General features: G+C 39.4%; 1 protein-coding gene across 1 annotated transcript in view; it reads right to left on the reverse strand.

Annotated features, from left to right (window-relative positions):
• Positions 1-1,734: 1,734 nt before the first annotated feature.
• The window catches only part of slc6a8 (solute carrier family 6 member 8), a 41,113-nt gene continuing 30,166 nt past the window's right edge, over positions 1,735-12,681 (reverse strand). Inside the window, exons 8-13 of the mRNA XM_030733957.1 lie at positions 12,139-12,251; positions 11,423-11,560; positions 11,115-11,217; positions 10,638-10,738; positions 10,143-10,313; positions 1,735-8,422 (exon numbers count right to left, since the gene is read on the reverse strand). Coding sequence (XP_030589817.1) covers positions 8,288-8,422; positions 10,143-10,313; positions 10,638-10,738; positions 11,115-11,217; positions 11,423-11,560; positions 12,139-12,251 — 761 coding nt within the window. The 3' untranslated portion in view covers positions 1,735-8,287. The remainder of the gene's footprint in view (positions 8,423-10,142; positions 10,314-10,637; positions 10,739-11,114; positions 11,218-11,422; positions 11,561-12,138; positions 12,252-12,681) is intronic.

Genomic DNA, 12,681 nt, shown 5'->3' on the forward strand with positions numbered 1-12,681 from the left:
AAAAGAACAAATTTACAGAATAAAATAATTTAAAAAAATGTACAGACTGATGTAGTGACAACCGACAACAGCACAAGTTGAACCCGAGCTCATGTTCCAACTAATAAAGCGCCCGTTACAGCACAAAGTAACAGAATTTTGTCATTAACTCTGGCTCTGACTTTGGGTAACCGGAAGTATAAAACCGAACAGCGGAAGTAGCAGTCTGTCATGGCAGCCTACGTCCGCTCTTCCAGAAACCCGTGGATTCAACAAGCTTAAAGCCAGTGGTATGTAGCCTGTTTAATAAATATTAACTAAGGCTGAAACATCCTTCATAATCTTTCCATACTCCAGTAACCACACAGATCAGCTGGTTGTTGTGACATTAGTTTTATTGCTGTTAGTTTAGTCAGTGGTCAATGAGCACAGTGATCACAGCAACTTGCAGCATGGAAACCCTCGCAGGGGTCAAAGGTTGATGAAACACAGGTGACACCATCAGGGCTCAAAGTTAACTCTTTTACATCGACTGCAGATTTTTTTTGGCTGGTGACTCGTTAACATCGAGCCCCGAGTTATGTTACTATCATTAGTACAGCTAATAATTCATTCATTAAGCTACTTAATTGAGAGTCTACTCTACAGTTATGGATGGAAGACTGCAGCTTACACAAATCACAAAGACACAATTACAACAACAAGGGCACCGTGGAGCTGCACTTGGGCTGGAAACAAAGGCAGGACCAAACACCAAAAAGATCAGCTGTCTTTTCAGAGTCACCCAAAGAGTGGACACACACTGCCTGCTGTGTGCACACTTTTTACAGCTTTTTGTTCAACAGTTAAAACACACTCAAAATATTTCCATCTGTTATACGGTGAAGAAATATGTTGATTAAAGAGATGTTTAGCTACAGCACGTTTCCCTGACTGTGATTGGATGACTGCTTTTAAACTTATTTTTAGCTTGATCTTGAGTGCCGTGTTTTTATTGACCCCTTAATTGATTTCTGGAGGTTTTAACCCTTGCGGGGTCTCAGTCTCCGTTTCCAGCCCAAACATGTCATTTCCCAGGGGAGGAGAGCGCCCCCTGCTGATTCCATTGCTGCAACAATCCCACCTGAGGTCAGCTTTCCAAAAACGACATTTCACACACTGATATTTTTGGTTGTTTTTCTGCTGCACCAGATCTTTGTTTTTCCCAGAAAACCTTCCTGTTCTGTCACGGAAAGAAACTCTCATGTTATAAAGAAACCAAAAAGAAACAACAAACATAATCTCTTTTCTTTATATGTTCCCTTTTAGGCTTCCACAGTTCTGGGTTATTTAGATGTTTATCATTTTTGGCAACTTATTGGCTGTAAAATCATCAGTATAGTTCATCTCAAACAGTAAAATGAGGCTAAATAAGAATTCAAATCTCTGCTGTTAGCATCATTCACTTTACACGTGTCTGAGAACAGCAGGAGGTTTTTGGGAAACAGACGCTCTCCACCGAAGGAAACAGCTGATGAAGTGTCATTCATCAAAAACCTGCAGTGAACAATCAGACCAGCATACACCAAACATGATGACGTTTCCCAGTTCAGGGACTTCAAATTTAAACATCTGCTCTCTTTATTTGAATCTGAGACGTAAGCTGGATTTTAGAAACCCAGAAGGTTTTTAAAACAATCCCCTAAAATGCATGTTTTTAATTCAATTGTTTTAATGTTCTTTTAAAACCTTTTCTGCTCTGCTAGTTGTCATTCGTTGTTTTTCAGGTTTCATTTTGTTGTCTAAAATTCTTTTTTTTGAGTTAAAAAATTATGGAAACATTATCTGAATTTTGCACATGCATTTCAAAATGCTGCATAAAAGTAATTTGCAAAAGATACTCCCATTATGAGTACAACATTATTAACTTTTACCATTAACTTTTGACTACATTTTTTACATACTTAGATTTAATACAGTTATTTTCTTGTTGTGTTTTATTTCAAAATTTATATTTTTGCTGTAAAGCTTCTTCCACAAATGTGCTGTTCCTGGTGAGACGCTACAGGAAAACATACATTACCCATTAGAACAAATGTCTCGTGTTGGAGTTTCTGAAATGTTGTATCAAATATGCAAATTAGTTCTTATCCCATTGAATATTCTTTAACATACAGCACTGAGGGTCTTGTGGGACTTTCAGGTCCTCGGATCAGAGTTTTTCTCAGTCCAGGAATAAAACTGGTGCATTGGGTCGTTTTTGTCATCTGAATGTCTGATTGTTCGTTCAGAAAACACAGACTGAAGCACAACCATTTGCATAGCATGTTCAGTCCACACCATCACTGACATCATTCCGCTGAGTGTTAGAGACAGGCTGATAGTGGCTTTACGGATAATAAACCACCGCTGATTAATCAGCAGCTATTTACAACTTAAATCTGCATTCAAATAATACCAAAAAATTCCAGATGAAATATCTTTATTCCCTCAGTTTTAAGTTTTTTTTGTCCATGAGGGGCTTCATAACAAACTAAAAATCTGCCATGACTGTTGGTTAATGAAACAATCCATGTTAACATGCTAGCAAACTGCTTCAGCAGCCTGCAGCAACATGAACATCACATTAGGTCTTTGTTGAGACTGTAAACCCAAATAAGAAGCTAAAAGTGGTGTAAAAGGGATTCTGCTGTTCAGAAAGAAGCTGCTGAGGCAGTCTTAGGTGTCCAGTGTACCTGTACCAGTCTGTCTCTAGCCTGAGTGACAAAAACCAGAAACATTCAAACTCGTTTAAAAGCCTCCTTCCTCCACCTGTGCAAGTTTGTTTTACAGCATTCAGCCCGGCCGTTTCCGGGAACAGTTTTGGACTAATGACACCGTCACAACATGGGTTTTGGCAGAAGAGCACACACACAAAATGACATGAAACATTATGATTTTGGTAACATACATGTTCATTTTTCATATTTTCTGTCTTGAATGGCTGTAGATTCTTTTTTTTTTCACACTCTGACCCACCCAGGCGCCGGTCCAGAGACAAGAACCTAGAAAAACCCACTAATGATACAACTTTATGAAAATGCTGAACATTAAACTGTGAGTTTGATCAGTTACTACCTATATAAAACAAAGTTGTAAGTATAGTTCTGTTAATGAAATAGTTATCACTGACTCATCAGTACATTTTATGCTCAATTTAAGAAATAACAATTTAAGAGAACATTTTTTGCGTATAAAGGTAGCATTGAAGGATTTTCAAGTCTCCTACTTTTTGTTTTGGCTCCTAGAAGACTTCCCAGCACACTGCAGCAGAACTTTACCAAAAAAAAAGGAGGAGAAGCACTGGAGAGGCATCTTTGTTTGGGATTCTCATTTCAATATGAAAAGGATGATTGACACACGAATCTTAAACATTCTGGGAACTGGCTGGCGTGTCTGGGCTCAGCGCTCTTTCCCTTAAATCCCATTTAGGATGGATTTCTGTCTGACAGAGCGGTGGAGGAGAGTTTAATCCAGTCTTTAGTGAATGTGGCTAGTAACAGTAAGAATTACAGCCACAATGAGCCCCTATTTTTTTTTTTTAATGAAACGTCCTGCTCTTCCTATAATTTAAAACCTGTCTCTAAAAATGTCCTTGTATTTTACAGTTGATATCAACTACATTTTGTTCCCTTAGTCCCTTAGTAGATTTCTAAAGTTTTAATACAGATTTACATCACAGATACTGATGTAAGCGGGAAGTAGAAGTTGCGCCAAATCCAAAAATGTGTGTTTTCTGTTTGTGAGATTAGAGGATTAATGGAATTTCTTTAGGCAAGTTTTTATGCAGATGATGTTGTACTTTACATTCAACATTAATACAGCATCAATCTTCATAATTAGGTTTCCATTTAGAACCAGCCTGGTAAAGACTGACTTTGTCTTGTTTTTGTCTGTTATTTTCAGGTTTGCTTCTTACTTTGCACAAACCAAACAGGATCAAGGGCCATTTTTATCCTGTTGTGAAGGATGCAGTTTTTTTGGTCTATGACCTCTCACATTTCATGTCATTTGACTGGATTAAAATACTCCATCCATGATGTTCGTCCTGACTGAACAGGGCTTTAAGCCACAGATTAGTACAGAAACCAGATTCGTGTCAGTTTTTCTCAGCACTTTTAATGCTTTTCTTTAAGTTGTTCTTCAGTATCTGGCTGTGAATCTGTTTGTTCTCTGCTGCACGTATGCTGGCCGAGTCTGACCAGCTCACTTTACTGAGGTAGTAGCAGTGAGTGGTTTATTTTTCCTGTTTTTCTACTCTCATCAGAAACTAGGAACTTTCTAGTAATTACAAATGGCAGTTACAGTCAGCCAATTTTCTAATTTACTTAATTGTTCATCGTATTTTTCTGACAAATTCAAATAATGAAGAGCCGTGGGGGGGTCTGAGGGGAAAACATTGATCCTCATAATACACAAAGAAAAAGCATAAAAATAATCTAAAGCTAAAACTCTTCAAACACTTGAGCACTTCGAACATTAGAAGTCAGAAAAAGTAAAGAGAGAATCAAACTGATTCCCTTTTGCAGTGTGCTCAGAGCCACACGAAGCCTCGACAGCTTTTACGCCACTGCATCGCAGCAAGTCCGCCAGAATAAAAACCCCACCCTACGCTGCTTGTTCACTTTAGCCAGTCAGACACCTGCGTAAAGGCCTCACAGCACCATTGTGCACCATTTGAGGAAGTAGAGCCACAGATGAAGTTAAAAAAAAAGAAAAGAATCAACACAAAAATCCCCAGAATTTTTGTTTTAATTGGTGTTGGAGAACCTTTAAAACAGGACGAGAAGGAAACGTTTCCAGAAACACTTCCCACAATCCCCTCCTGCTAGCAGCCGACACCGCTGACAAAATGATTGCATAAAAAGCTCAAAGAAATTTGCTTTGAAAGTCTGAATGAGGAGTGAGGTAGCCTGAAGCTTGAGGCACCGCTTTGCTTGTGTTTGCCAGCTAAATGTGAACAATCAGCCAGAAATCAACATCATCATCTTCATTATCGCAATTATATACTGCATCAAATATAGATCACACACAAAGATATTCAATATATATATTTGTCATACTGTATGTATCAGCAAAATAAAAGCCTCCGTAAAATAAATCTCTGATTCATCTTACAATATGTAAAACAAAACACGATTTCTAACATGATTCTTTTCAAAAGTGCTAGCAACATTATTTTTTACAACAATGTGCAAATGTATGTAATTTTAGCATATTTTACATTCTAATTGTTACGCTTCACCAAGATAGGTGGATGGTGAGTGGTTGCTAGAAGACAGAGTTGTAGACATGCCCCCGCAGACTGCTGTTTGCTTCAATATAAACCAGAGCCATACACAGGACGTCCTGTAGGGCTCTGGGTTTGGCTAATCAACCGTTCAGGCTCTAGAGTTAAGACAAGAACGTAAGGCAACGCTTGGCATCACGCTGAGTCCTCCGGCTCTCATTCTTCTACCAGCTGACCCGACTGCAGGTGAACACAGATTCTGTCCTGAAGTCAAAATCGGCTCCTTCTTTTGGTCTTCAGATTAAAAGTAGGAGCATTTTGAGGCTGCTAAGCAAACCTGGGAAGGACTTCTTGATAGTTTTTGTAGTTAAGAAGTAAACCTGCACTGAAAGCTGTTTTTTGTATACAAAACTTGCAAAGTTTCCAAAGTTATAAAAGCATTAACACTAGAAATTAAACCCATGCTATTTTTCCAAAAGTGTAACATCCCCATAAATCAGATTTAGCAGTTTAATCAATAAAAAAAAAACAATGATTACCTCTTACTGTCATTACTGTCTCAATATGGATAACAAAAAAGTTATGAATGCGAGTCAGCATTAGACTTGGTCACTGGATTGTGTAAAGAAGAGTACGGATGTACTTATATTACTACTTTATTAGTACTAGTAGTACTATTTAAATTCAGAAACACTTTTATTTTTATTCTATTCAAACAGATTTGACACCTACATTTGTTTTTCTGTATATAAACTTGTTAAATGTTTTGTTTTATGATGATAAATTCTAATAGTGGGGAAATGTTACCTCTTGGTGGATTTAGGTGCAGAGCAATCACTTGAGTATGAGTGTTAAATCAGATTTTCAGGACTGTGCAGACGAGGATAACCACATACAGAGGCTGTATGAGAATGTGATTTGGAAGGTACCACCATCACCATCAGTGGTTCAGGAGGAAGAAGTGAGGTCTGGATGGAGGACTGCAGCATTGATGAGACTGAGAGACGAGGCAGAGAGAAGAGCTAACAGGTTGATATTGGCAGCCTGGAGCCCTGGTCTGGGATCAGCCCTGCAGGGCAAGTATTGCCCCGTTTGGCACTTGAGTCAACCCGGGGGACACAGAACGAAGCCCAACCTCTGACCTGATTCTCATGCAGGCCTGAACCTCCTCACAAAGAGGTCAGATACAGGACAGGGAGGGGGCGAAAGGTCAGATCCAGCAGGATTTCACTCCAGTTTCTGAGCAGTTTCCAGCTTTTTAGTGGCAGTCTAAAGAGTCTGTGGGTCATCTGTTGGTAATGTGAAACATTTACACCCAGCTAAGAAGCTGGAAAGTTGTAATGTTTTCACCCTGGTTGGGGTTGAAAGCTTTCGGGAAAAAACTGTACATTTTGAACCGTTCTGGATGTTGATTTACAGCATTTAAAATGTTGATTTTAATTCTAACAGTGACTGAATTCGCTCTGGACCTTTCCTTCTGACATGAGATCTGTTGTTGCCTGAGCGAATCAGAAAACAGATCAGAGGTCAGCAGTCAGAGAAGCACGACGCTGCTCAGGAGTCAGGACTGTTCTGGGATCAGTAGTAAGAGCTGGTGATTCACAGTATTTAGCTTCAGAAGACATATCAAAGTATCCGAAAACACATCAGGGCGGCAGTTTGAGGTTTAGGACTTCAACAACTGAAGTGTCGCTTAAAGTGCTCACCAAGAGGTGTCTGAGGTTACACTCTCTGAACTCAGTCCAGCTTCCTGAACCGCTGGTTGCGCCGTAACAGGACAATGTAGCCTTTTTACTCCCCAGTCCTGCTGGCAAACTCTTTTTGAGTTAAAAGCCAAATAAAAAGCAAATGAATAACTTTCAGAGTCCCTGAAAGCGTCTCGATGTACGAACCGACAGTTCTGTTCCTTGGTTGATCTTTTCTTCCCCTTTTATGTTTGACAGCAGGACTGAAGCTCAGACTGTTTCCAGTCACTTTTAAATCCTGTTACGAAGTAAAAGACCTCTGTTAATTTTCTGAGGGTCAGTCAGTCAGTCTGTCTGTCTAGAACTCTGTCTGTCTGAATAAACAGCCATTACACCTGGTATGGTGCCAGAATCTTAAATTTAACCACAATACATCGAGCTCTAATTACACCAAAATGCAGCTTAAAATAAAAATCTGAGTGAGATGATTGTATGTGTAATGGGAGTTTATTAGTTAATGTTTGCATGTTCAACCCACCCACTCAGAGAAAAAATTGCATTGATACTACTGCTCATCAATGATTGGGGAAACCCATCCCCCGACTTCTACCTCGACAGCAGACGCTCTTCCCTTTTTTTTTTTTTTTTTTGGGTTTGGGACAAAGAAAATCTCTCCAAGATTTGACATATAGTGAAAACTTTAGGATTACCCACATTCAGCATTTCATCCACATTCATTGAGAGTATTTACTTTTTCCTTTCTTCAGTACAAGGGGAATTACAGCCTGTTACAGTCAGAGCACTCAAAGATCTGCTGGTTCCAATGTTAAAAAAAAAAGCATTGGTGGTTGTTGGAATTATGAAAAAGCTTCCTGAAGGAGTTGCGTCATTCCTCTTTTCCAGGTATAGAAAAAAAAATCTCTAGCAGCTTTGGTCAGCCTGGTGACATGTAAGACCAACCGATCAATGGGTTCAAGGAGACCTATCAATCACTTAATCAAAGAGGAAAAGCACTGAGTCCATGAATCAGATTGATCACTTTGAGAGTCCTTTTCAATTCAATTCAATTTTATTTATATAGCGCCAAATCACGAGTCGCCTCAAGGTAAAGACCCCACAATGATTACAGAGAAAACCCAACAGTCAAAACGACCCCCTATGAGTTGCACTTGGCAACAGTGGGAGAGAATAGGAACAGGAAGTGATATGATTCCGCAATGAGAGCCAACACCAAGTGAGAGCGCCACCGAGAGATCACAGGAGCTGTAAGCTTTTTGAGTCCTTCGTACCGGTTGGAGGTAAAGCTGAAGGTTGAGCGTGATGCTGTCGGCTGTCTGGTCAGAGGCGGGATGGATGGATGGAGATGGAGTCCCACTTACATAACACTCTCAAAGATGATGACTTTGTTGTCATCAGTGCTGGGTGACATGGAGCTCAGGGACTTGATATCTGGGGCCATGTACTCTAAGTGATGGGCCCCCCATACCGGAGTGGTCAGGTGGTTCCAACGCTGCAACACACCAGGAAACATGGTCACACAGATTGTAAGTCATGTGATCTGGAAGATTTACCTCGATTCTTCCAAATCATTAGTCCAAACATTAAGCTAATCAGAGAGCTCGTTGAGTTTCACTGATTGTGTACTGTTCCTCCTATTTAGAAATTAGACATACTGACCTGGACTTGACTGTGTAACTATTTTACATTACAATACCACCTTGTCTCCTAAATATGACATGACATTCCCTTACAGCTAAACTGCATTCTCTGCATTTTAAGGCGAAAAGACGATGATGCTCCTGAAACCTCCTTGCAATTGCTTTGATCACTAGCAGATTGCTGCAGTTGCCCATAGTTTGTGTGGAAGATGCCAACTTGTCTGTAAACACTCACCAACTACTTGCCGAGCGGTAGTACAACTTGAAAAAGTGCACCACAAATTGGAGAACATTTGCCTTCAAAGTAAAAGTATCTTACCGTTGCAACTAAAACATTTTAAAAGGTGCAACTTTTACTTTGAAAATGAACTCTCTCCTTTTTCAGTTTGCATTTGCACAGTTTCACTACTGCTCAGTGAGTATTTGCAGACAAGTTGGCATCTTCCGTGCCAACTAAAGGCAACTGCAGCAATCTGCTAGTGATCAATGCAATTGCAAGGAGGTTTTCTGTGTAGAACCGTATGCTTCTTTGCAACCAATTTCCCCTAGCAACACCCAGTACCTCAGGGAACACATATTTGTCTTTAGTGACTGGTGGTTGCACAGGTGCCACTGACCACTTTTTAGGACTTTGAGACTGAGGCCTAGCAGCAGCTAACCAAGTCAAGTTAGTCCATTTTAGCAGAGGTGTAGGTTCTTGATGTTTGCAGACTTGCTAGAAAACACACTTCAACATCTAAACTAAACATCAACAAAGGGCAAGAATACAATAAACCACAGGATAGTCAATAGTTCCCATCAGTCCAACAACCAAAAGCCAGTCTGTGATACTGTCCCATTCAGCCTCACCTGTAGTCATTTCCAAATATTTAGCAACAATAGTGCATTTATATCAATTTATTTGTATCTAAGACAGTGTTGTAGAAGTGAATTACTCTGCAAAACTGTAGGGGCCGATTAGCCGCAAAAATAAAATTTCTTAGCCAGAGTTGCTTCAGGTTTAGAAACCAGACCCATTTCTCCATAAAGGAAAAGTATGGGGAAGACAAATCAGATAAATCGATCTGTAATGTTACGTGTATATTACATCAGAAATTCATGGTAAATTTTCCAGAATTTAAAAAGGGTCACCTGTGTTGCCATGAGTTCTTATTCTTAGGTGGGTTACGACAACTGACTCTATATAGGGGACAGTGTGATGTGATATCTTAGAAATGGGCTCTGCCATCACTCAAGGGGGATCGTTTGCATTAGTGTAAGTCCAGTCACATGTCCTGCCCTTCATACCAAGCTAAAAGCACCGGGACATACATTACTGTGACATAACACCTTAATATAGACCACATTTCAGGCAGACTGAGGTTTGGTTACCTCTTTACATTTAAATTTTAGAAGGGAAACACAAACCTGTAGCATTACTGAGAGAGAAAAATGGCTTATACTTTTATCATGACCTGAACTTTGCACCTGAACAGAAGTTTATATGAAGTCATTTGCAGAGGAAGTAGATCAATGTTGTGCCTGTTCAAGGCTTTGTTTCAGCATGTATGCCCTGGGTGAGCTGGTACCTACCTCTTTGAAGGTTCCCTTGGCTCTAAAGAGTTTGTATAGAAGGCTGACAGGAATGCAGAGCATGGAGGACAGAGCCATGCACCAGCCAATCACCTCACCCCACCACGGGTACACGTACACATTGTTGTAGGTCAGGGGCTTATAGTTCACCATGTGGAACAGAAAGATACCCTGTGGAGGGGGAAACAGGAGGAAAGGCGGGCATTAAACAAGAAGATTGACACAGATCACTGATCTGACTGTGGTGTTGACACTAATTAAAATTTTATGCTGTCAGAGTGGAGCTGACAAATAAATTAAAATTAACAGGTATAGACAAAAATTAATTCTGCTTCTTGCATAAGAGACAACAAAAAGTAATACTAAGTGTATTAACAATCTAAATCTTTCTGAATTTCTCTATAATGATTAAAATGTATGCATACAGTCTCTGTTCCTAATATTTTCTAGTATTTGTGATGTAAAGCCTTGAGGAAACGTGGTGTTCAGTCTTACCATGCAGACACATGGAGTTATAAAAGACCAGCACCACTTCATCCAGGGGAAGGGCCGGTAGCCGATCATACGAGCTACATCATCCATGAACCGGTCAGCACCTGCAGTTCATTAATCAGCAAGGCACATACAGGAAAATGATGCAGATTTTTCCCCTCACATCATAAAACACTGGACATTTTCCATGGTTACATTTACACTGTGACATAGCCTAGTATGATTTAATATTTCATGACACATTGTTGCTAATTTTTTCTTTCATACTGCAATGTTTGATTTTTTCAGGGCATGCATTCTTATGACTCCTGTGAGATACTATAGGATGACTTTTTTCTTACTTTTGACCTTTATGTGTCAGATCATGTGACACAGATTTTCCCAGACCTATTCTGAGATTGGTTACCTCACTAACAGACTCTCTATGCCGTGTGTGTGTGTGTGTGTGTGTGTGTGTGTGTGTGTGTGTGTGTTGCATACCGTAGACCCAGGCAACTACTATGCATTCCCAGAATGCTTGCCACAACAGAGTCATTCCACTGGCCGAATAATAGTCAAACAACTGGAAGACGTACATCCCTCCCTGCAGAGAGTGAGAGAAGCAACTCAGTGCACAGTGTTGATTTCATAGACTTATTCATCAGCTGGTGTGTTTCTCTCCTTGTAAGATCCTTCACAAGTTCTGTGTTTTCACTTCTTGTTACTACCAGCTATTAACAGAGACCGTTTTTAAATGGCATAAATTATCTAAGATTTAAATTTATAAGGAAAAAGACTGCTCATCAAACCTGTGTCACCATGGAGAGGTCAATAATGAAGCAGAGTAAACAGCATATCGCCACAGCAATCTCCCTTTTGTAGCGATGATAATACTTTCCAGGAAACAGATCCAGAATTCCAGTAACAAAACCCTCCACCCCGACAAACTGGGGGGACAAGCATGGAAAAAGACAATGAGTCCATTGGCAAAACACAAAGATGTGAAACTTACTGTAGACAAGACATAGCCTCATTCATGTTACAGTGGCTCGAGAAGTTAAATAGCAGAAAAAAAAAAAAAAAGACATTCTTGAATTTCAGTTTTTATCTTCATTGAACAGAAGTGGAGGAATAAAGCACAGGAAAAGTAAAACACTCAAATACAGTTCAAATTTCACTCCTGTGGTGTTCCCCAAGACTCTTTATTAGGACAACTGCTCTTATTAAACATTCACCCCATATCCTCATGAAATACATTAAATTCCATATTTATATTATCGACCTCCCAGAAGATTTTGATCATCTTCCAAGGACTGAACACTATTTAGACTTTGGTTGGCATGTTTTATTCTCTCAGCTCATAATTTTTTAATTACTATATTAACTTTATTTTACTCTGTTATATCTTATATCTTATACAAATTGCATTAAGTCATTGATGATTTTACATATCTTCAAACTTAGAACTTGAGGAAATGTTCTTTGCGAGATTGACTGAAGATATGATACAGAACATGTTGGTCACCTGACTGTCTAGTCCCAGCAGCAGCAGCATGAAGAAGAAGAGCGCAGCCCACAGTGGGGCCACCGGCATCAGACTGACCGCCTTCGGATATGCAATGAAGGCCAGACCTGGACCTGAAACACATGCATCAGAGGCTCAATATGCTGCTTAATAAGCAGCAAGTTTTGGCTCATACATTTTATACATGTTGAGGCAGAAAAAGTATATAGAGTATATGACATGGTATCATATTGTGCAGAATTCAAGTGCACACCAAAGAAGCTGCACTGCCACCAGCTTAAACATGTTCTGACTCTAAAGAAAAGATGAATAGATTTTCTATAAACATGTGCCCTTCGAACATGGAGTTACAAAGTCCATTTTTTTATTTTCAAACTTTCATTTGAAGGATTTCAGTATTTCACAAAAAAAAAAATCTGAAATAAGTCAGAAATTAATAAGCTCTGGTACAGAAAGGCCTGTTATTTTATTTATTTTTATTTTTAATGAAATCATATTCTTCTATAGAGTCTATAGATTTCTTCTATAAATAATTAGATTTTT

This window comes from Archocentrus centrarchus, chromosome 7 (genome assembly GCF_007364275.1).
Source record: "Archocentrus centrarchus isolate MPI-CPG fArcCen1 chromosome 7, fArcCen1, whole genome shotgun sequence".
Classification (NCBI taxonomy): Eukaryota; Metazoa; Chordata; class Actinopteri; order Cichliformes; family Cichlidae; genus Archocentrus; species Archocentrus centrarchus.